The following is a 25,614-nucleotide window of genomic DNA, read 5'->3' on the forward strand; positions in this document are numbered from 1 at the left end:
TTTTTCCTAGTCTGTCCCAGAGCTCTTTCAATGGTATCTAAAATATATCAATATATCAATCATTTCAAACTCTCTCTAGTTTAAACAGCTCTAAGCAGAACGCGCAGCAGCGCCTCGCAGTGGTTGGTTTGTGAAACTACACGTGGTGAAGCACGTTTTCACTTTCACTTTTATTGAAACTAAACACAGTGAGACGTTCGGATCTTTGCTCCCAGTGGAAAGATTTACAGAAGAATCATGGAGAAAAACGGGACAGTACACACCTGTAGCTGGTGGTGAGACATTACATTAATATGTCAGATCATATCTGTGAATGTAAATAACATTTAATCCAGATCAGAATAAGATGTTTAGACGGCTCTTATTATAGCTATTCAACGGGAATAATAAAATAATAACAAAACAAAACAATGCTTGTATTAAATAGAGTGTCTGATATCCTTTAAAAAACAAGAACTAAGCTCTAAAAGAATAACGTTTCATAAGTACAGTCACTGATTATAGGTTTGTGAACTGTAACTGGGTTAAAATCAGTCATTCGTCATTTTACCAGCAGCAGGTTTTTAAGTTAAACCGACTGAAAATATCTTGCTTTGAAAATATCTCACTTTCTCTTTACCAATAAATATTTTCCTGTTCAGGTAACACGTGACATGATGACAGGAATCAAACATCACGTGACATTTTAGGTGCTTTCCTTTGTTTACACTTCCATATTAGACACAAATACAGCTAATAAAATTCAGTAATCTTGTCCTTTTTGAATACATATTAGTGGTGGGACTTGATTAAAAAATGTATCTAATTAACTAGAGACTTTGTAATTAATGAATCGCAATTAATCTCCAAACAATATTTGACACGAGAAGCAGCATTTTTATAATTTAATTGGATTTTGGTAAATGAAAACAATAAATGAGCTTAAACAACAAAATAGTGTTTATTATTTTCATCACTGAGTGCTATTATAATGTGCAATACAAATAAAGAATATTATGATTGCATTGTTCACAAAGCAGAAAGTTTAATTTAAATAAACTATGTTCATGCTTTTCAGGACTTTTTGTTAACTTTCTAAAACAAATGTGTTTTTGTATCAAAAATAATAAAAAAAAAAAAAAAAAAAAAAATTTCAGAGAATCAGAGAAGTGGAAACTTAACATTGCAAAAATAGTTAGAATATCTGTGGCATGAAATGAACAGAGCAACTGATGAAAATGATGAATTTAGTTTAGAATAGTTTTTCTACATAGCAGATGATAAGTTGGGTCAGACGATGCTATCTGTAGCAGGGCTTCTAGCCCCGCCCACATCCTCTACCACAGAGTGGTCGACTGTCACTACAATTATTTATCACTGACTTTGTTCATTTGTCACTTATGGATTTATTCATTTTGGTTCTGAACCCTGTCTGAGAGTGTCAGTGTGGATTGGAGACACTGTCTGCTCACAGTTAGCACTGTCCAAGTGTCTGTGCTAGCTGCTACATGTTTAGCATTGAGGTGCTAGCTGCTACATGTTTATTATTATTATTATTATTATTATACATCAATTTTATATAGCGCTTTTCTGGGTACTCAAAGTCGCTTTACAATGAAGGGAGCAGTGTTTGGGGTCGGTGCCTTGCTCAAGGGCACCTCGGCAGTGCTTGAGAAGTGTCCTGTCACCTCTCCAGCTACCAGAACAACTTCTGTTCTTTTGGTCCGTACGAACCGGCGACCCTCCAGTTCCCAACCCATGTCCCTACGGTGTAAACCACTGCCACCTCAACGTTTAGCGTTGAGGTGGTAGCTGCTACATGTTTAGCATTGAGGTGGTAGCTGCTACATGTTTAGCATTGAGGTGGTAGCTGCTACATGTTTAGCATTGAGGTGGTAGCTGCTACATGTTTAGCATTGAGGTGCTAGCATATAGGCTAGAAGAGCTCCCGTGATCGGCAAACTGTTTTTTGCACAATTTGCACACAACTGGGCTTTTGTTTTCCATCAGGTGTTTTTGAAACACAGGAACAACGTCTCTTCTGGTTCTCCCGTTTCTAGTGTTATGGGTATACCGAGAACTCATGAAATGAGTAAGATTCCGTGCTGTTTCATTTTATTCTAGAATTAATTAATCCTAGCACTAATTAGTATAAATCGTGATAGCAACCACAAAACTGATTCAACAGACATGTGAGGAGGCTAAAGATGTCAATACACAGCCTAAGAATTTCTTTTAGAAGTTTTATTGCGTGAAAGCAGTAAAAATCCTTGTTTTTGTATAACTTAGACACTTTAATAGTCCACGTTCTAACTTAAAGCTTTTAAATTATTTAAGAGTCATAGTCTTTTTTCAGCTTCTAAATAGTTCAACAAACACTGGCAGATTTTATCAAACAACACAAAATTCACAACTAAGTTTTGCATGTTTTCTTCCTGACATTTAAAACAAATACATTGTTTTGCTGTGCCATTAAATGACAATTATAAAAACTTGTAAAGAGCTTTTCATGACACCCACAGTAATAGTATTTATTATTTGCAACAGTCATAGTGATGAAGGTAAGCTACATCTGTAACCTTTACTGCCTTATGGCACATTGAACTTTTGTAATTAAGAACAAAATTGCAATTAACAGTCGGAAAATAAATATAATTGTAATTTAAATATAATTAGAAAAACCTGTTGTTCACTGTAATTGTAACTGCATGCTGATAATTGAAAATGTAGCTGTAATTGAGAAATGTATTTGACCACAAGCCTGCTCAACACCATTAAAAATAAGGAACGTAGATGCTGAAAATTAATGATTAAATATTTAACAGCCTCAGTGTAATGGGAACATAAACGTAATCCATGGATGTAGAACTAGACGGATAGATTATATAACGTGTCTGTTCTTTGATAGGTCGAAATACTTATTGAATCACTGTAGATTACATTATACTCATCATCAATCTTGAGTTTATGCTTAATCACAAAAATTAGGCCAAAGAAAATCATTAATTTTAAAACGACTACAGTTTGAAGTGAAAATTAATGAATACTGTAAAGATGAGTCTTACCATAGAAAAATAATCCACTCTGGTATTAGTGCATCAACAATACAAAGAGGTTTTGATCTGTTGTAATGTAACACACCAACCTTCCTGTGTTTCTGTTCTAAAGTCACAAGGACGTTGCTGAGGAGAACTTTGCTCTACATGAGATGCACTGCAGTCGTTTCTTATCTCTGTGTCCTGACTGTGGTGAAACAGTTCCCAGTGAACAAGTGGAACAACACAGAGAGGAGCAGCACACACAAGTACAACACACACACGCACGCACGCACGCACACACACACACACACACACACACACACACACACACACACACACACACACACACACACACACACACACACACACACACACACACACACACACACACACACACACACACACACCGTTGAATGAATGTCCAATTTATTCTTGTATTCTGAAGGTGAGGTGCTCTCAATGTAGCCAGAAGATGGAACGCTGCCATCTAGAGGATCATGAGGTGAGTGCCTGGCTATGATTTGTTTTAAAGGTGGAGTCCGCAACTCTCATGTCCCTCTCTCCCCGCTGCTCTCTTGCCCTGCCTCCAAACTTTCCAAAGTCCCTCCCTCAGAGGAGCTAGCAAGCTAACGTTAGTCCGACAGCAACATCACAGTGATATAACATGCTCTGGTAAAAGCATGTTATTGCATCACTTCTCTCTCAATATGCACACAGCTCAGCTGCAACAACACAGTGTCACTTACAGCAGTCCACACGGAGGCTGCTGTGCGCACACAAACAACACATGCACTACAGAATTACCTTTCAAGCAGACCATACACTGTGAAAAAGACGGCGCTCAAGCCCCGGAAAGGGGCGGGGACTGTGAGCAACAACTGTCAGACAGTCCATCAAACACAATCCTGACTCTGATTGGCTCTTTTTGCTCGGTTGCGGTGCATACTGGCAATCTGCCAAAGGCTGCAGGAGCAGCAGGGGGCGGGGCTCAATGAGTCTGTTTTTTTAACATAAACTACTAGTTTGATGTAAAGCTGTCTTCATTATAAAAATAAGCAAAAATAGGCTCAAATTGTTAAAAAACAAAACAAAAAAAACATTAATTTTTTGAAGGCATCTGACTACTCCCTCGCTCAGTGTCTTGCAACCCATAATAGGCTCCTGACCCCAAGGTTGAGAACCCCTGTCTTATTCAACACTATTACCTTAATATCTCATGACCGATTTATATATTATTAATTACAAGTTATAATTAATAAGCAATCCTGTCATTCTCCTCATATTAGGAATGCACGATTTGGATTTTTGGCCAATATACACTTTATACAGATAATGTAAAAGTAATTTTTGGTCAATACAGTTTTATTTCCAACACCTAATTGCAGTGGTTCCCAATCTTTTTTGTCTTGTGTACCCCTTTATATCATAATTTATTATGATAATTATTGATAAGTAATTTTTTTATGCTTATTCATTTGTAGAACAGTGGGTTCTCCTAAACTCCATCTGTGTCACTATGGTTCAAAACATTGGTTCCCTCAGGCTTAATCTACAAATTTAAAACAATGAGTGGATTTTTTTTTTATAATTATTAAAATACCATGCAACTTTTATGTGATCCTTTATAAAATGTTGCTAATTATTGTCTCCTGTTGTCAGAAGTGTGATTAAATGGCCTTTACAACAAAAACTATTTTTTTTTCAATAAATTACAAGAACATATTGTATTTTATTGAGCAATAGTATTATGTTAGTTTGTGGTGAATTTGTCCAAAAATATCGTGAAAAGGAACTAGGAACGTTTCCTGATTATTTTTAAATAATGTGCTCGTGTAGGTACACGAGCCCCTGTTTGGGAACCATTGATCGAGATTGTGTAGTAGAAAAAACAAACAGAATTATTCATGTTGACCTGCTGTAAACGCAGACAAGCTGAAAATGATATAACATCAGTAATCATTGCTTCAACTTACGTCCTGCAAAACGTGTCATATTTATTCATGACAATTGTTATTAGACAAAACCATTTAAATACTTGCAGCCAATTCTACAGGCACTGCCTATTGGTACTCACTATTTTAAGTAGTAACAACAGATCCAGTGTCATAGCTCTATACGAGGAAAAACATTTAACTAAATTAATAATTCTACTTTATTTACAAACACTCCTGCAGTCTGAGCCACACACACACACAAACACACACACACACACACACACACACACACACACACACACACACACACACACACACACACACACGACATATAAAAATAAGTAGACAGTATTTAATGTCAAATGTATGATGCGTGACATCAAAGACAATAATGTCTTTATTATTAAAAGCTATTCTTACAAAAATTACAATCGATTGATTACATTTTAGATCCACGTGTGTCATCAGGAAGGACAACTTGTTGATCACTGACCATTGTAATTAGATCAGGAATATCAATTAATTCATCGATCTAAAGGATGAATTGTTATAACCTTACAATTTACAATCAAACTTTTAGTTATTTATTGTTTGGAAAGCTTTGATTGTTTTAGTTTGACTACTGGCTAAGCCCGACTACTGGCTAAGCCTGACTACTGGCTAAGCCTGACTACTGGCTAAGCCTGACTGTTGGCTAAGCCTGACTATTGGCTAAGCCTGACTACTGGCTAAGCCTGACTACTGGCTAAGCCTGACTGTTGGCTAAGCCTGACTATTGGCTAAGCCTGACTACTGGCTAAGCCTGACCGTTGGCTAAGCCTGACTACTGGCTAAGCCTGACTTTTGGCTAAGCCTGACTACTGGCTAAGCCTGACCGCTGGCTAAGCCTGACTATTGGCTAAGCCTGACCGTTGGCTAAGCCTGACTACTGGCTAAGCCTGACTACTGGCTAAGCCTGACTATTGGCTAAGCCTGACTACTGGCTAAGCCTGACTGTTGGCTAAGCCTGACTACTGGCTAAGCCTGACTACTGGCTAAGCCTGACTTTTGGCTAAGCCTGACTACTGGCTAAGCCTGACCGCTGGCTAAGCCTGACTATTGGCTAAGCCTGACCGTTGGCTAAGCCTGACTACTGGCTAAGCCTGACTACTGGCTAAGCCTGACTATTGGCTAAGCCTGACTACTGGCTAAGCCTGACCGCTGGCTAAGCCTGACTATTGGCTAAGCCTGACCGTTGGCTAAGCCTGACTACTGGCTAAACCTGACTACTGGCTAAGCCTGACTATTGGCTAAGCCTGACTACTGGCTAAGCCTGACTGTTGGCTAAGCCTGACTACTGGCTAAGCCTGACTACTGGCTAAGCCTGACTGTTGGCTAAGCCTGACTATTGGCTAAGCCTGACTACTGGCTAAGCCTGACTACTGGCTAAGCCTGACTGTTGGCTAAGCCTGACTATTGGCTAAGCCTGACTACTGGCTAAGCATGACTATTGGCTAAGCCTGACTACTGGCTAAGCCTGACTTTTGGCTAAGCCTGACTACTGGCTAAGCCTGACCGCTGGCTAAGCCTGACTATTGGCTAAGCCTGACCGTTGGCTAAGCCTGACTACTGGCTAAGCCTGACTACTGGCTAAGCCTGACTATTGGCTAAGCCTGACTACTGGCTAAGCCTGACCGTTGGCTAAGCCTGACTACTGGCTAAGCCTGACTTTTGGCTAAGCCTGACTACTGGCTAAGCCTGACCGCTGGCTAAGCCTGACTATTGGCTAAGCCTGACCGTTGGCTAAGCCTGACTATTGGCTAAGCCTGACTGTTGGCTAAGCCTGACTACTGGCTAAGCCTGACTATTGGCTAAGCCTGACTACTGGCTAAGCCTGACTGTTGGCTAAGCCTGACTACTGGCTAAGCCTGACTACTGGCTAAGCCTGACTGTTGGCTAAGCCTGACTACTGGCTAAGCCTGACTACTGGCTAAGCCTGACTGTTGGCTAAGCCTGACTATTGGCTAAGCCTGACTACTGGCTAAGCCTGACTACTGGCTAAGCCTGACTGTTGGCTAAGCCTGACTATTGGCTAAGCCTGACTACTGGCTAAGCATGACTATTGGCTAAGCCTGACTACTGGCTAAGCCTGACTTTTGGCTAAGCCTGACTACTGGCTAAGCCTGACCGCTGGCTAAGCCTGACTACTGGCTAAGCCTGACCGTTGGCTAAGCCTGACTACTGGCTAAGCCTGACTACTGGCTAAGCCTGACTATTGGCTAAGCCTGACTACTGGCTAAGCCTGACTGTTGGCTAAGCCTGACTACTGGCTAAGCCTGACTACTGGCTAAGCCTGACTACTGGCTAAGCCTGACTGTTGGCTAAGCCTGACTATTGGCTAAGCCTGACTACTGGCTAAGCCTGACTACTGGCTAAGCCTGACTGTTGGCTAAGCCTGACTATTGGCTAAGCCTGACTACTGGCTAAGCCTGACCGTTGGCTAAGCCTGACTACTGGCTAAGCCTGACTTTTGGCTAAGCCTGACTACTGGCTAAGCCTGACTATTGGCTAAGCCTGACTATTGGCTAAGCCTGACTATTGGCTAAGCCTGACTATTGGCTAAGCCTGACTACTGGCTAAGCCTGACCGTTGGCTAAGCCTGACTACTGGCTAAGCCTGACTTTTGGCTAAGCCTGACTACTGGCTAAGCCTGACCGTTGACTAAGCCTGACTATTGGCTAAGCCTGACCGTTGGCTAAGCCTGACTACTGGCTAAGCCTGACTATTGGCTAAGCCTGACTACTGGCTAAGCCTGACTATTGGCTAAGCCTGACTCTGTGTGTGTCAGGAGAACGAGTGTGTGGAGCGTCTGCAGAGCTGTAGCTTCTGTGAGCTGGAGCTACCTTGGAAGCAGCTGGATGAGCATTGTTTAGCCTGTGGGAGCCGCACTGAGCGCTGCTTGGACTGTGGTCGCTACGTCAAACTGTGTGACCAGCCCCAGCACGACTCCACCTGCTCTGACTCCAAAAACACTTCCAAGATTCCTTCGATTGTCAGGAAGAAGCACAGTGTCCGTAAGGAAAAGCCAGAATCAATGAATAACTTTTGTTCCTTTCTTTTTAAACTGATGTTTTCCTTCTTTCTACAGAAAAACCAGTGACTTGTATGTTTTGCCGGAAATTGTTTCCACCTGAGGAAATATACGAGCATGAGGTGAATTGTTCTCTTTATCTTCACACCGTGTGGCTAATCTTGGAGCTACATTGTCATATAGAACCATATTTTATCCAGGACATCATTTATAAAAAGTGGTCACAACATGTTGTGTTGTTGTGTGCAATACTTTGCCACCAGGGTCAGGGTCAATGATAATTGTAATCTCGTAATTAGCAATTCATTACAATTATGATGAAATTATAATACTAGTTGTAAGGGGACAAATATTTGAGGGTTTTAATGGCAATTGAATTGTATTTGAGTTTAGATACTTTGTAATTGTAATTGTTATGGAAATTCTATAAAAACTGTATTTTACAATTGAATGAAACACAAACCTGTGGAACCATGTTAAAGTTTTTTTTCTTACACATTTGTAGTTAATAATTATTCAAATATGTTTCAGATCAAGTTTACCAACTACCTCACATTTCTCTTTAGGATCATTTTACCATTTAAAAGAAATTTAAATCGAGGGGTATGCTGACACCCACACCGAAATTATTAATACCAGTATTGTCATTAATAAAAAGCCTAACGAGGAAACAAAGAGATTAAAAACAAATTGGATGATAGATCATTTTTTTTGTGTATTTTACAGCTGATTTACGACATGGGACAAAACCAACCCGTTACTGTATCATAGGAGATGCTAACAGAAAGCTAACACAAGAGGAAAGTGATTGTGATTCATTGTAATTGAACTTTAGTAATTGAGAACGTAATTGTAATTGACTTTCAGGGGGAAAAGAAATATTGTAATTTAAAAAAAATGCTGGTCACGGTAATAGTAATTGAGTTGCAACTGCACATGAATAATTGAAGATGTAATTTTAATTTTAAAAAGTTGATTAACCCCAACTCTGACTTCCACTAACCAGTTGAAGTGCTCTGAGGCCACTGGACAGAAAGACGACACTGAGTTCTCCAGGCTGGGGGCCCGTCCTCGTACTGACGCCATTGACCCGACCCAGATCGGCTCCTGCCCGCACTGTGACCTGGCTCTTCCTCTCCAAACGCTGCACTGGCATCAGGTGACATTCCACGATCATACGGAATTTAGAATGTATACCTTCAAAGCTTCTAAATCCTCTTGCCTCCCTCTCTATGTGTGTTTCAGGTTAAATGTCAACTCTACAGTCGCCTTAAATGAATGCGAAGGATTTAGAATTGGGAAGCTGCACCTGAGAACTTTGCTGTTAATGTGACGATACTGTTATCACAACGCGTTGGATACTCTGTGTATGTGAATGTAGATCAACAGTAAGCCAAACTCCATTTTGAACTGAGCGTTTTGCTCCTTTTATTACAGACAGCTTCAGGTTTTGCAGACTCGTAAAAATGACGAGTGAAACTGAAATAACAAATAAGATATACATTAGCACCATGCTGTGTAAATAAATGCAAAGAAAGGTTGCATTCACACAAGGCTAAAACTAGTGCCTTTTTACGATTTTTCATATGCTAATTAGGACGTTAGGAGCAGCAATGCTCTGTTAATACACAGTGCTCTAAGCTAGAAAGCTCATGGGCTAAGTCTAATACTTGGCAATGTTGCATCTTGTGGTGTGGATGGTGATGACAAAAACTAAACAAGCAGCGTTTTCCTGTTTTAAAATTAAATCTGGTTCTGTTTGTGTGATATTTGGATATTTAAGGGAAACTCGGTCGACAGCTTCCTGTTTTATTCTCACCGCACAGAACGAGTGACAGACGGACTTTTATTCTTCGTTTGATAAAAAATGATCTCGTATCATGTTGTCCACCTCACACTGATGGCAGAGGTGTTGTTTGTGTGTCGATGACGTTTCGTTAAAGAGTTATTGATGCTGGAAGTCTGAATCTGTGAATATCTGCCAACTTTACCAAACAGTGTTATGGTCCAAATAGTATCCAGATAATCTGGTGACTTTTGCTCCCGGTCCAGACATGAAAAGAAACAACGCATAAGTCACATTACTGGTGAATTGAAATGTTATTAATACATAAATAAATCAAAACCAAAGAATGGATGTTACGTAAAACATGCACATATGTGGTGTAATAACTCTACTTGTGCATCTCATTTCTTATGGTCAACTTCCGTGTGTGTTGACAGCTGCTGTTAGCGGTTTTTATAATGTGCAAAATATTTTCTTTTAACTACCCTAAAAAAAGCTGTAATTTTTTTGCAAAAGTGTCAACTGGTAGAAGTTCTAACATCTGTTGTTCCTCACACCAGCCTCACAGTTAATAGCCAGTCATCAGTTTATTTAGATACTCTTTGGATCGTAACACCGCAAAACAAAACTACAGTGTAGTTAGAGCTTTTTAAGAGCTAAAACATCCACAGACTGAATGAAAACATGAGCAGGACCAGAAAACTGCTGAAATAAATCCTAAACAGTTCTATTGTGTGAGAAGACCTGGTCCATGACCTGGGGAGGGAAACCAGGTGCAGCGAACTTCAGTTCTTGCTCTAATTTCTCCATAAATATCACACAAACAGAGCAAGTTAAAAAAAAAAAAAAACAGAAAAACGGTGTTTATCTGTTTTTTCTGTATTTGGTTTTAAATGACAAAAACAAAACAACCACTGTTTATTTGTTATTTTGATTTGGTTTTTAAAACGGAATAACCAAAGAACAAAGGGTACATGGATTCCTAATGCTATATAAACACAGCCATAAAAACAAAGTTAGCTCGCTAACATACCTTATGAAGTGGTTGCTACAGCATCAGCAGACTCTGCTCCTCCTGACCACAGACGTAGGTTTAAAATCCACTTTTTACGGCGATGTTCCGCGAGCTTTTTACATTTCTCACCCTTGTGAACGACAATCTTTGGTACTCTATAAAATCTATTTTCCTTTCCTTTTTTATATATATATATATATAAACTCCACAAAATATGGGCATTTTAATGATTTCAGACGGCAGATTCTCAAGCTTCCTGCTCTCCGCCTGAATTTAGCGCTCTAGCTTTGTCGCGATGCAGTAATGTGAGTGACGTCACGTGAATCAACAGAGCAGGCCATAGACATATACACATTACAACAGCTCTAGGAAACGTTCAATAGCACAAACGTTAAACATATCTATGTAGCAGACTCCCGTCCGCTGTCAGTGAATGGACACATTCAGTTGATAGCCAATCAGATATCTTTAATAAAAAGCTCCATTGTTGTGGCCGGGAAGAGTGTGTGTGGGGGGGGACACTAGGTTAGCTGGGGGGCACTGCCCACGAATGCCCCCACATGACGCCGATGCTGCTTGTAAATAATAGGCAGTTTTATTATACAAACAGAATCTTATACAGGTTAAAAAGAGGGACCTGTGATAGTATGCTGGCTGGATTATAGCAAGCTCTGAGCTCATTTTGGGGGTGGAAAAACGTATATATCTTTCAGGGGTATGTCAACATATAAGCAATCAACTTACTCTGGACAACAGTATGGAGAGAACAGTCTATTAATCAAATAGAACTGGAATACAAGCCTGTCTGACACCAGCAGATACAGCGTCTGGTATCCAGTCCACGGATCAGTATATGTCTTACTGCACAAAGATGGAAATAGTAGACACAGAGTCTGAATATAATGCTACTCCCAAATTCTTGTGGAAAACATCATGGTGTTATTGCTTAAATCAGGGCCTCTCGTTCATACATATATGAATATATGTCACTCATATGCATTTGGCTAGAGTCAATTATTTATTCAAAAAGAGTAAAAACCTTTTAATATCAAATGTTAAATACTTTGACTCTTAAAACACTTATAAAGCTGCATAAACATAACTTACAGTCATTGCTTCTGAAAGGTGTTGATAAAAAGTTGACACACAGGAGGAGCAGGTTGGCCATTCACGAGGAGGCTTACTAGCACCATGTTGTTCTCCGACATAATACAGCTTCTGTTACCCATAATGCTTTGCAACAACAGGCTGCACCTTCAAAATAAAATACAGATGAACCAATGCTGACTGTGTAGAAATTATTTTAACATCTTAACCGTTTATGCATTAATATTACAGATGAATTAGGACTTTTTAATGACTACACTTGTGAAATACACCTTTACCATGGGCGGAACACTCCCCGCCTGTCATTACTGATGCCACTAACATCTGTTATCAGTTTCGTCAGCTTCCAAGCGCATAACAACATCGGCGATAGGACACAAGTAAGTCTTTGAAACACCTGACCTTTCCGTCACTGCTCGAAAAGGTAAATGTGATGATAGCCATTGTCCATTCGTTTCTGGGTGCTTGATTTTGTTTCAACAGCACAACGTCTCCTTGCTGGAGGTTATGGTGCGTTGTATGCCACTTATGCCTTGACTGGAGGGTGTTGAGATCATCGTTTCCTCAGCGGCTCCAGAATTTGATTGCAATTGCCTGCATTTGCTTCCACTGGTTTTTGAATCAGTCTTTTTCGCAAAATTCTCCTGGTGGAGGAGGAGCGTGTTGTTTTTGGGTCAAGATCATTGCAGGACATCGTAGGTATGGTTAGGAAGGATCTGCTGAGATTGGCCTTGCATTGATTATCAACGACGCCTCAGCCATTAGTGTACAAAGCACTTCATGTGTCAGATACAGTAAGTATGCTTGTTTGGCAGGAGCATAGAGTCCAGTATTCTGCGAGTTACTACAATCATCCTTTCTAAGACACCCCTCATGTGTGATGCATATGGGGGATTGAACTGCCATGTGCAACCCTTGGCATGAAGATAGTTGACAATGTTGGGAGGGTTCTTGTTTGGTTGTGCCATGCCTTGCTCCACACTAGCTGCAATGAAATTAGTACCTCTGTTAGATCGCAGTTGCTTTGCTGGGACTTGTATTACAAGGAATCTGGGATGTGTGGCTTGCTACACCGATGCCTGCCTCTACTTTAGTGATTTGTTGAGTTGCTTGATGAGTGAGAGTGAGCTCCATGAATTAGGAGTGCCAGGGCACGTACCAGTGAGTTCCAGTTTGAAAAACGCTGGAAGCGTTCTGGCGGGAGTCCATTTTTCTGAATGCTTGTCGCGAAAGTAACGACTCGTCTGATTTCAGTGTGTACTTCAGGATCGATTAACTCAAAGGGTTTGTGTGTTTTAGGTTCAGGCAGTTTGTAATGAAAAGCTGGTCCCTTATACCTCATAGTGTCCATGAGTTGTGATGCAGGTATTGACCTGGCAGCGAGATCGACTGGGTTTTGCTCTGATGTGACGTAGTGCCACTGTTCAGGAGATGTGGACTGACGTATACGATGAACGTGGTTATGTACATAGATATTGTTAATTACTAAGAGAACCCCGCGGCTGGTGTAGGGTTTGTCATTAACAGCTATCTTGAATGTGAAAGAGTCCGTATTTATGTCCCAGCAGAGGCCCAGACTTTTCTGAGCTGGAAGAGTGTCATCGCAGAGACTCAAGTCTTTGATAATGCCAGCCAGGTCTTCTGGCTTGAAGGCTTGCATGACTAAAACACTATTTGAGGCGACTTTGTGGAGTTTGAGATTTGACTCGGTAAGGATGCACATGTGCGCTTGAGGAGATCTATGGCTGCAGACTCGTTGGGGAGAGAAATCAACCCGTCATCTACATAGAAGTGTCTCTCAACAAAGTGCCTTGTGTCTGATCCAAACTTTGGTTTGCCGTTCTGAATGGCTCTCCACAAGCAATAGATAGCGACCACTGTTGACAGGCTATTTCCAAAAACATGCATCCGCATGCGGTACTCTTGCACCTCCTTTGACAAGTCATTTTCCTTATGTCAGAAAACATCAAATAGTCTCTGTGGTCTGGTCTGACTAGGAAACCGTAAAATATTTGCTGGATAGCGACGGCTCTTCTCTGAATCGTATCAGCACACCGAGGAGGGTATTATTGAGATCTGGACCTGTTAAAAGCACTGAGTTGAGTGACACACCAAATTGCTCGGCACTTGAGTCGAAGATGGCCCGTATCTGACCGGGTTTCTGGGGATGATATACCCCGAAAATGGCAGATACCAGCATTCAGTGTCATTGTTGATGGGTGGAAAGATCTCTGTATGATTGTTCTCGAACAGCTTGTCCATAAACTCTGAGAACTGTTTTCTCATTTGAGCGTTTTTGTTCAAGTTACGTCTAAGTGAGCTCAGCCTAGACAGTGCTTGGTTTCTATTATTCAGAAGAAGCAAGCAAGAGGACTTCAAAGGTAAAGGAGCAATCCAGTTTTTATCTTCGTCCAAGAGAGAGAGAGAGAGAGAGAGAGAGAGAGAGTTGCCCAAATTTACATCTGTGCTGTTTGTTCTAGGTCTTCCTCTTCCTCCTCATCCACGTCCACCAAACTCCTCTGCCTCTCTGTATGTTTCTATCCTTTGAAGATAAAAAAAATATGTTCCCCCTGAACTGGCTTTTATCCTGCCCAACTGGTCTGATCACGTCATTAGAAATGTGCATACAAGTTTCAGTTGTTGTGTGTAAAAGATCACAGCTATGTTGGACAGTGTTTTCAATTTTGCCACACAAGTGTATCAGTGTGGAATGTGTTTAGTGACTGATAATGTGTTTAAAGAGTAACTAAACCCATGCTTTCGCCTGACTTGCAACTAGGAGGGAAATTCAAAAAATGCCTTGTTTTTGGGCGGGGCTCTTGGAGCAGTTAAGACACACCCAGTCTATACTATAAAATCTCCAATGAACAATCTATGCTATGCTAACAAGCTACTCATTACTCACTATACGTCTCTATTCCCTCTTCTCTCAATCCTACTCACCACAGAATGTAGAGTCCCAAGGTGCTAGTTTTTATAAAGGGGGCGGGGCTAACGGTGCTTGTTTGTGACACAAAAGTGATCCCAAAACATGTAGTTACTCTTTAAGCCAGATAGCACACACACATCTCGCCAACGTCGGCACGACGAATGAAGTTGCATTGGCGAGACGTATTATGGAGAGCGTTTGCTCAGTGGGCAGAGGTCGCGGAGACGTCGGCGTTTGGTCGATGGATTAAAGATGATGCCTCTCTACGGCTTATATTTACCTTCATTTAGCTCAGATCATTCAATTAGCATAAATATCTCCATATCCATAGTCGAGTATTTACTTAAATCTGATAGGAATATGGCAATATCATAACAAAAACAACAAAAAACAACAATATACTACCACTAAATAGCTTATTATGTGTGGACAAAATAAAGAGACAGTTCATGATCATAACTGCATTCTCAGCAGCATAGCCAAAAGAGCCCCAGCACAAAAACAGCTTCATGGAAGTGACATTTTACAGTTCTACAATTTTATAAGTGGCATCACCGATTTGAGGGGAAAAAAATGCCGACGGAGGCCATCATCTGTGCGTGTGTGCTATCTGGGAAGGTTATGCAAAAAAGAGCAGATGAGTTTTGCATATTGAGTCTAAGTGCCTGAACAGTGTTTAAGGTTTGGCCAAAATAGTGTTTGATTCTAAAAATGTGTTTAGGCCACTGAGAGTTTGGTTCAGAGAATGGGGTTTAGTATTTCAGCAATCGTGAAAAACTGTAATAGCTTAAAGAGAAGTTACGAACTCGTCATGTTTGCACTTTTATTATCTATCTTTTATTCAAAATACAGCTATTGAACATGAATCTCTGCATTTGTGTCTCGACTATTGTATTGTGTGTTTTTAGTGATATGATCCTACTGCAATTAAACTAACAGACGATACTTTGTGCATCCAAAAGCAAACTGTTTATTGTGTTACTGGATTCCTTCTCCTGCTGCTCACACAGTGGGGATGAGGATAGACTCTCTTTGCTGGATGCAGATCACCTCATCGATGTAGATGGAGTTGGCCTTAAGATTGACGGACTCCTGTAGTTGTATTTGACGAATATGAAGGGCCGTCTGATGCTCTTTGGACTGGGCCTCGGCATTCTGCAAACTGCCAACACAAACACATGAGGTGTGAGGAGAGAATATATCAACCAGTCAGAATCATGTATGGCTTTTACAGAGCGAGCCAGTCTTACTCTCTGATTTGAGCGTTGAAGCGTTGGACCTCAGCGAGGAGGCGTGTCTGCATTGTGTCGTGACAGTTCTCTATCCCAGGCCTCTGGCTACGCATTGCCAGACGACCTTCAGCCAAACTCAGCAGCTGCTCATTGTGTGTGATGGCTGTTTGTAGGTTCACTCTCATCCTCTCATGGTCTGACATTTCAGAATTCATCTGGTTGGAACAAAAACAACACATTAGTGTTAATAATGCAGTGAATCCAGAAAAAAATGTTCCTTTGGGAGAAAAACATTAATCAAATAAATATATAATATTTTTAATACAATTGACTTAAAGCAAACCAAATATTGTTTTAGAAATGTATCCACAGTAAAATCAGAATCAGAAGTACTTTATTTATCCTTTTACTTGTGTTACAGGCCCTCAAGAAATAACACAAATAAAAAGAATAAACACTAAACAAAGAAAGAAAGGGAAAAAAGTAATTAAGTAAAAGACTTAAGGATTAAATACAAGTGCACACATTACAGTAGAAAAAAATAAAATAAGATAGATTATAACAATAATACAATAATACAAATATGATACAGATACATCTGCATTTCAAAAACATTTTTTGCGAGCTAGATCCTTTGAGATTTACCATATATCTATCTTGAAATTGAAATAAAATAATTAAAATTCTTAAATAGCATTACCACTTTTTCTGTCTTTTTGGCCACTCTAATTTGTCATTTTTAACCAGTTTTGGTGCTTTTCAAAACCACATTTAACCCCTTTTATTTCTGATTAAAATAAGGATTTACATCTTTAAAATGACCATATACTATAGCGCAATTAATACTAAACTTCCTGGATAACAGAAGATATTAATCAGATAAATAAATAAATAAATATGATTATTACAGATTCATAGAACAATGGACCATAATTTTACTGACTTTATGGATGGACCCCAAAAATCTCTCCCCCTTATTCCCCCTTATAGATGGTCCTGCCTCTACATGACTGTTCTTCAATGTTCATGTCTGTGTTCAACCACCTTCAGGTACAGTGGGGGTCCACACTCTCTGGAACCTTTATTTTGGGGGTCGTGGGCTGAAAAGTTTGAGAACCACTGATATAAAGGATGAGATTTTGCCTTGAGTTTGACACGTGTTTCAGATAATAACGGTTTAATTGTCTAATATTGTGCTTTATTTTCTGGGCAGAAATAAAAAGTCACAACAGAAACTATGAATTATTCCCACAACAGTGTGAACGCTGGCAGGAGAAACCTGCTGACCAAAGCAAATTCATACCTTTTCATTCACATTACAAGAGCAATGTGTGTCACTGCTCTACGTTCTCTGCTCTATAACATGTGTGTCACTGCTCTACGTTCTTTGCTCTATAACATGTGTGTCACTGCTCTATGTTTTTTGCTCTATAACATTGTCACTGCTCTACGTTCTTAGCTCTATAACATGTGTGTCACTGCTCTACGTTCTCTGCTCTATAACATGTGTGTCACTGCTCTACGTTCTTTGCTCTATAACATGTGTGTCACTGCTCTATGTTTTTTGCTCTATAACATTGTCACTGCTCTACGTTCTTAGCTCTATAACATGTGTGTCACTGCTCTACGTTCTCTGCTCTACAACATGTGTGTCACTGCTCTACGTTCTCTGCTCTATAACATGTGTGTCACTGCTCTACGTTCTCTGCTCTATAACATGTGTGTCACTGCTCTACGTTCTCTGCTCTATAACATGTGTGTCACTGCTCTACGTTCTCTGCTCTATAACATGTGTGTCACTGCTCTACGTTCTCTGCTCTATAACATATGTGTCACTGCTCTACTTTCTCTGCTCTATAACATGTGTGTCACTGCTCTACGTTCTCTGCTCTATAACATGTGTGTCACTGCTCTACGTTCTTTGCTCTATAACGTGTTACTGCTCTACGTTCTCTGCTCTATAACATGTGTGTCACTGCTCTACGTTCTTTGCTCTATAACGTGTTACTGCTCTATGTTCTCTGCTCTACATGTGTGTCACTGCTCTACATTCTCTGCTCTATAACGTGTGTCACTGCTCTACGTTCTCTGCTCTATAACGTGTGTCACTGCTCTACGTTCTTTGCTCTATGTCCTACCTTGTGTATTTTATTCTCTATCTGGCTCTTGGTGAACTTCATGTCCTTGACGTTCCGCTCTAAGGCTTCTGTCGTGGCTTGGACCTGCTTCTGCATGTCGGCCGCTGTCTGCCCCAGAACCGACTTGACCAGAGCTCGAAGAGACAGAGAGTTGGTCTTGTGTAGAGCTATCTCTTTTATGATGAGGTCTGACTTGTTCTCCCATTGCTGGGGAGTCACAGGAACACTACAAGAACAAACACATTTGATTTCCATTTAGCAAATCAAACACAAAATCTTAACTTAGAATATAATGAAAGTTATGTGGTAACACTTTACTTGAAGTTTTATACATAAAGCTGAAATGACGCTGTCATTATCTATCATTAGCATGTATAAGGTGTCATAAAGGCTGTCATTAAAGCTGCAGTATATAGAATCCTCCCTCCACTCCGTTTTGAAAGCAAAACCGAAACTGAACTTCCCTTAGCGGTGTATTTTGTGAACGCTCTTAGCGACTTTTTTCTCAATATAAACTAGTGACAAATGTATGAACTTTATCTTTTTTTCTGGTGTTTTCGAGACATGAATGTACATATCACTCTGTAGTTACTGCCCTGAGCAGCAGCTGCTGCCATTCATTTGCTGTGTAGCTGTTGTGTCTAACACCCCGATGGGTCCGTCATTGCACTTGGTACGTGAACACACCTGACTTCAGTCGAGCAGCCAATAGTAACGCCCAAAACAGCCCATGGAGCACACATGTTTGTAGAAATATCTCTGATTGGCTGAAGTCCAGTGTCACACTCCTGGATTTATTAACTTTGGATTACAACATGCTTAAAGATGATTATGGATTTTTGACCAAATGATGCCAAAAAAAACTTAGATACTGTATGCAGGTTTAACTTAAAACTTAATGAAAGTTATTTAGTGTCATTCACTAAATTATGACACCTTTGGAGCTATGTTGGCATTTTTTGGGCTAGGTGGAGGAATCTAGTGTGGTTAGGGGTTAGGGTAACGGACAACATTTAAAGACAGCCTTCGTAACACCTGATTAATGCTAATGACAGCGTAATGTCAGCCTTATGTATACAATTTCAAGTAAAGTGTTACAAGTTATGATTTTTTAACGAAAGATTGACCTTGGAGGAGCATTATTTAGTGACAGAGTGTTGATGGAATGGTCCCTGATGACAGAGCAGGACTGGTCGATGCTCTGAGCCTCCAGCTTCCCTTTTAGATCCTGCTCTAAATGGAACTTGGCTGATCTGTTTAGACTGAAATAAAGAGCAAAGGTTTTAAATTGAAACAAAAATAATACGCAGCATAAAAGTGTTGATGATTGTGGAGTTGTTTGGTCGGATCAGTGCATCGTCCTACCGCATCTGTTCAGTGATTTGCTCGTCCACGTTCTGCAGAAGGGAAATAACACCTTCAATAATGTTCCTCTCCCTGCTCAGCTCGGTGTCCACATCATCCTGCACCAGTTCAGAAAAGTAGCGCTTCATTCTGTGAGTTACAAAATAAAGAAACAGGAACTGCTTAAAGATCGTCTGAAAACCTATTTCAGACTTCAATGACTGAACGCAGCAAAAACAAATACAACAAATCTCCTCTTTGTCACATAATGGATGGATGGATGGATGGATGGATGGATGGTGCATTGATTGATTGTTGTATGGATGGAGAAATGTATTGATTGATTAATAGATAGATAGATGGATGTGTGGATGGCTGTATAGATATATTGGTTGATGGATGGATGTATTGATTGATTATATATATATGGATGGATGGATGGATGGATGCTACCTCTCTTCCATGCAGAACATAGTAACTCTCAGGATTTTTTCTGCTGAATATCGAGCATTGGTCACTTTGCTCTGCAGAGTGATGAGCTCATCGATCTCTGATGTCACTTCCTCCATCTTATGCTCCATCTCACTCTTTACAAACTCGATCTCTTTCACACGTTGATCTTAAAATCAGCAGAAAACAAGTGTTACAATTCCTGTCACCGGTAACTATTAAAGACGTTCATCTTTTAAACACTTACCGAGTCCATTTTTGTCGTCATCCAGCATGCATTGACCTGCTCTGGTAGTGTTCACTACGAGACCTTCACACTCTTTCCTCATGTGTTCAGACTTTTTCAGCAGGATTTCGTCTCTCAGGAGGTTTTTATCTCGGCGCTGCTGCGCACAGTGATCCCGAAAAGCCATTTTACCTGTGAAAACATCATTTTGAGCACAGAGACACAAAGTTTATTGATGGTTTTTCATGCAGCGCTGAACTGATACATCCATCTGTGTTGTTCTGCTCACTGCGTATCTAACTCTCCAACTCTTAACCCTCCTATTATCCTCAAATAATACCAACACATTTTAGAAAATGATTTTCAGAACATTGTTGACCAACTTTTTGTGTCAGGTACTTTGTTTATTTGTTGAATACATAAATAAAGCCCTGATGATGACACATTGACCTGTTATCTAGCGCCACCATCAGGACAAACTTCTAAAACTAATTTTATCTTGAATAGTTTTCATCCAAATCTTCTCAAATTTACTGACAACATTAATGAGCACTAGAGTGTGAACGCTATTGGTTGTGGTGATGATATGACCTCATTGACCTTCAGCGCCACCATCAGGTCAATGAGGATGTAAGGTCACAGACAGACAGACAAGTTTTACACAGCTAACAAAGCGTGGGGTCAAATTGACCCCAGAGGAACGTCAATGCGTACAACATGTGTTCAGCCCATTGGAAAGATATCATCATGATAATTTTATGCTTAATCGATTGTACCCATCATTAAATATGAGGCAAAAGAAAAAGAGTAAACTATTGTTTTTTAAATGATAAACATTGAATTGGGTTAAATTGACCCCAAGGATAATAGGAGGGTTAATTTCACTATAGAGTGTTGAAGATGCTGTGAGGTGTTAATCACAAGAGAAGTCAAATAGCTGAATGATGTTAAATAGAACAATAATCAGCAATAATGGAAAATCTAATCACTGATTAGATTAATTATCAGAAACCAGTTATAAAACATTTTCTAACTTGATTCTGGAATCTCACTAATTAAGAAACTAAATTTACAATATTATAAGAAACTCCCTTTAGTCACAAACATTTCTCACTGAGGGTATCTGCAATCTTTGGTGGGGGGTCAAAAAAAGGACATTATTAGACCTACTTTAGTGATTTCTGACATTTCCTCATGCGTAAATGAATAAATAAAACAAAATCAAAAAATAAATAAATCTATAGTATGAAAATATGTGAGCTGGTATATCTGGTCACTTTGTTCACTAATCTTAGCTGCTCTGTATTTATTACATAGTATAACAAACACGATTATAAATTTGTTCCAGAAAAAATTATTTGGATCGCCAGAAATTTGGGTCACGATCCAAAAAAGCTTTTGAACCAATGATTTAAGACATAACTGTGATTAAAATTCATGTTTCTTATTTAATCAAATGAACAACAACACAGATAGTTATTGTGTATTATTGGGTTCATTTTATGTCATATAAACTTACTCTTAATCTGAATAGGTCGGTTATATTTTGTTGTAGACAATTCTTTACATATTTTGCTGCTTTTCTCTTATTTTTTAAGTTTTCCCGAATTACAAATATTTTTGACAGTGTCTATTTGTACAGTTGCCGTACGGACAACATCTAGTGCGATAAGTACGTTTACCGAAGTACACGTACGCAGCGTTTTAGGGGTTTGGGTTAAGTTTAGGGTTAGGTTATAACCCAATATTGCAACAATTTATAAGGTAGGGGTTAGGGTAAGGTTTAGTCTTAGTCACATGACCTAAACTGGCCAATGACTAACCTATCACGTGACCTAAACTGGGGCGCTGCGTACGAATAGAATGTCAGAATATTGATACGGATAGCCACTGCCAAATAACTTCTTGAATTATGATAATTTGTGAGGAAATACAATTGTTTAAAACTGTTATATAGACTCTTGCCTCTTTTCCACAACAAATAATACAAGCATTCACAATATGTAAATAAATACCTGAAAACACACCTAAATGTTTCTTTTGTTGTCCTCCTAATGTCCGTCTGTCACCAATGTCTGACGTCTGTAACGTACAACTCACGTTTATAACAAACAGGACTGATTAATGAGCTCTTTGTTGGTTCGTTTCCTCTTTGCTAGTAAACTTCTAAACCGCGCATACTACTCGAACCTCTGACGTCAGAGATTCGTGAGAAATACCCGGATGTAAAGTGTATAGTTTGAGGTGTACACGTATATTATGTCTATGGCTGTACATGGTGGGCACACGACGCACACTCAAGCGCCCCATGATGCATTGCGAGCTATGATAACCAATACGGTGGATACCGGTTTGACGTCTTTATGTCGTTAAAGTGACATCTAGTGTAATTTCGTGTTCATTTTAATTCCACATTGATATTTATATATAATAACGTTTGATTTGCATCTGTATATTTAGGTCGTATTCAATTCGGATTTCAGGTTAAAGAAGGTATAACTTTGCAAGATAATAACAAAAAATCCAACCTGACACTATATATACCTTTATTTATTTTTACGGTGTTCACAGAAAACTAACCCGATGCACATCATGCCATGTTTCAGAGACAAACCTTGTTGTTGTTGTTGTTGTTTACAGCATTTCCAAATTAAATCGTTTAAAGACCCTCGGTTGTTTATGGAGAAGGCGTTGCTGTGACAACCGCTTTTTCTGGCACAGGTAAACACCGGATGTGACGCAATTACGTATGGCTGCGCAGGTAAAGTGAAGCACGTAATGATATAGTTGGGAATAATGGTAGCTTTACTGTTAAAAACCAAAGTGTATAGAGTTAAAAATGGATTGAGAGGCGCATCATCTTTTTATGATGTGTTTTTTTTGTCTTATCACTAAAACATTTACTGTCCCTTCAGGTACAATTTCACTTTTTAGAGGTCACCTAAAGTATCAAATATGCAAACACAAATTCCGTGTTTAATGTTAAGTGGTGTAAAACTAATGAGAAAATAAATTTTATTTTTCACAATAAAATTACACCCAGAGGTAAAGCAATTTAGAAATCACATTTTGAAAATATACTTAGTGGTTATGGTCCTTTCAATTATATACAGCTAATAAAATCAGGGAAGTACATTTAAAAACTTTACACATTATGTAACCCTGTAACATATTAATTTCCAAATATGCTGATATAAGAGTAACTGATTAAATGCACTTTTTGTTTTAATGGAGCTGAAACAATTTTACATTACATCACTATTCTGAAATGCAGTTCAGGATTTTGTATACAAGTATTAACACCAAAATGTTATTGAATCAGTATCTTTCATCATATTATAATGGCAAAAATTCCATATTCATAAATCACAATATGCCCCCAAAATCTACTTTTTTTTCTTAATCGAATTTAATTAAATGAATACTGATGAAGTTTTTTGAAAAACAAAAGATAACTGTTTTTGTATGAATAATAACATGATGCCTGTATTTGCTTTTTTCTTTACTAGTAACGTTTTCCCTGACTTTGGTCTTTGTTCCCTTCGTGTTGTTTTACTGATTTGTAAACTATTGCAATTTGTCTTCTAAAATTAAAATTCTTAGAAAAAGTACAATTACATGATTGTTTTTCACATGGTATTGTCAGTCTTCCTCAGAGGCATCTACTGATTGCTTTCATGTGTCCCTATAACTCTCAAGTTGACCACGCCCAGAAACGACTCATAAGTGGGCAGTGAAAACAAGCTAGGAGATCAAAGTAAATTTAAAAATAAATGTCCTAAAAAAAACCTAAACATGTTATAACAGGAATTCACTGTAAATTATGAACATGACAATGGAAAAAGAATAAAAGCAACGTTGTGATTTTAAGTTTTTATTTGCATGTGCCAGAGTCGCATGTTGCTCTGTGGCGATGGTACATTACATTAACCACAAATACAAACAGCTTAGATGATGACATCAACTCCTTTACAAACCCAGTCACAGTGACTAATTATTAATTACAGCAAACTAATATGAATATTATTCATTTCTGAAAACAGTCATATTTCAAACCTAAAATTGGTGAGCAAAGATAAATAATCTATAATTACATGTAAAGCAGCGACTTTAAGCAGCAAAGTGCAGGAAACTAAACACATTATTTGTGTGAAAGGCACTTCTGAGTCCAAAACCAGCAAATCCATTGGGTACACTGGTCTGTTTGAATGTACTTCAATAAAATAGAGTAAAACACAATCTGGCTGCGTGAGACCAGTAAACTATCCCAGTTTACTAAACAGACGGGTTGGTTGGTCTAAAATCACAAATGATTTAATATACTTACAACCAGGGTTGGAGTCAATTACATTTTTCAATTACAATTACACCTTCAAATATCCATGTTCAATTAAAACTCAATTACGATTACCAGTATTTTTTTCCAATCACAATCCTTTTTTTTTACCCTGAAAGTCAATTACAATTACATTCTCAATTACAATTAATCACAATTAATGGGCCTTTAATAAAAAAAAAAGAAAAAGAAAACTCAAGTCAAACTCATGGCCCGGGGGCCAAACCTGGCCCTTTGGAGCATTCAATTTGGCCCATAGCAGAAAGTAAAAATGACAGAGAAAACATGAATCACTGTGTAAATAAAACTAAGCAATATTTGCAGCGGCTGAGTTTTCCTGATGCTTCTGTCGCATGATGGCAGTAATTTTTAATGTGAAACAGTTAAAAAAAAACCCTCAAAATTCTTACAAAATCATTCAAATTATGACATATTTCCATTAAATAAATAGAAATTGGTCACAATATCTAGTAAATTTAAAGTGAAGAACCTGTTGGGACTGATATCCGTCACTTATTGTTTGTCAGTTTAAACTAGCAGATAATAAGGTTGAAATGACTTGTTTTCCCACATAAAATCTGTGGCTCACTTGAGATTAAACTGCTCAGTATTTGGCCCCTGAACTAAAATGAGTTTGACACCCCTGCCTTTCCTCTAGTGTTAGCTTTCTGTTATCATCTCCTATGATAACGGCTCATGTCTTAAGTCAGCTGTAAAATACAATAAAACATATTTTATCCACCATCTCATTTGTTTCTCATCTCCTTTTTAGGCTTCTTAATCAATGAAAATATTACTATTAATATTTTTGGTGTGGGCGTCAGTATATCCCTAAATTTAAATCTTTTTAAATGATAAAATGATCCTGAAGAGAAGTGACAGGAAGTGGGAAAAATTGATATTAAACATAATTGAATAATTATTAATTATAGAACTATGACATGGTTGCTCAGGTTTGTGTTTGATTACATTGTAAATGTTATAGAATTGTCATTCTAATTGCAATTACAAAGTCAGTTATCTGAACTCA

At 38.9% G+C, this 25,614-nt stretch overlaps 2 protein-coding genes across 5 annotated transcripts; one reads left to right on the forward strand and one right to left on the reverse strand.

Annotated features, from left to right (window-relative positions):
- The first annotated feature begins 149 nt into the window (after window positions 1-149).
- LOC114474600 (XIAP-associated factor 1-like) lies at window positions 150-9,964 on the forward strand. 2 transcript variants are annotated; one of them, XM_028465017.1, is made up of 7 exons: window positions 150-275; window positions 3,148-3,283; window positions 3,463-3,519; window positions 7,779-8,004; window positions 8,079-8,143; window positions 9,028-9,180; window positions 9,267-9,964. In XM_028465017.1, exons 1-7 carry the CDS (start codon window positions 238-240, stop codon window positions 9,297-9,299), a joined length of 708 nt encoding a protein of 235 aa, XP_028320818.1. In that variant the 5' UTR covers window positions 150-237; the 3' UTR covers window positions 9,300-9,964. The 2 variants fall into 2 exon arrangements, with proteins under 2 accessions (XP_028320818.1, XP_028320819.1); XM_028465018.1 differs by lacking the exon at window positions 9,267-9,964 and having other exon boundaries at window positions 8,748-9,170.
- A 5,843-nt stretch (window positions 9,965-15,807) lies between these two features.
- tekt1 (tektin 1) lies at window positions 15,808-22,969 on the reverse strand. 3 transcript variants are annotated; one of them, XM_028465227.1, is made up of 8 exons: window positions 22,868-22,969; window positions 20,270-20,442; window positions 20,026-20,191; window positions 19,594-19,722; window positions 19,356-19,490; window positions 18,229-18,454; window positions 16,109-16,305; window positions 15,808-16,020 (listed from the first exon to the last, which is right to left on the reverse strand). In XM_028465227.1, exons 2-8 carry the CDS (start codon window positions 20,433-20,435, stop codon window positions 15,861-15,863), a joined length of 1,179 nt encoding a protein of 392 aa, XP_028321028.1. In that variant the 5' UTR covers window positions 20,436-20,442; window positions 22,868-22,969; the 3' UTR covers window positions 15,808-15,860. The 3 variants fall into 3 exon arrangements, with proteins under 3 accessions (XP_028321028.1, XP_028321027.1, XP_028321026.1); XM_028465226.1 differs by lacking the exon at window positions 22,868-22,969 and adding an exon at window positions 22,264-22,467 and having other exon boundaries at window positions 20,270-20,440; XM_028465225.1 differs by lacking the exon at window positions 22,868-22,969 and adding an exon at window positions 22,276-22,464 and having other exon boundaries at window positions 20,270-20,440.
- Window positions 22,970-25,614: the final 2,645 nt, after the last annotated feature.

Source organism: Gouania willdenowi, chromosome 13 (genome assembly GCF_900634775.1).
Source record: "Gouania willdenowi chromosome 13, fGouWil2.1, whole genome shotgun sequence".
Taxonomy (NCBI): Eukaryota; Metazoa; Chordata; class Actinopteri; order Blenniiformes; family Gobiesocidae; genus Gouania; species Gouania willdenowi.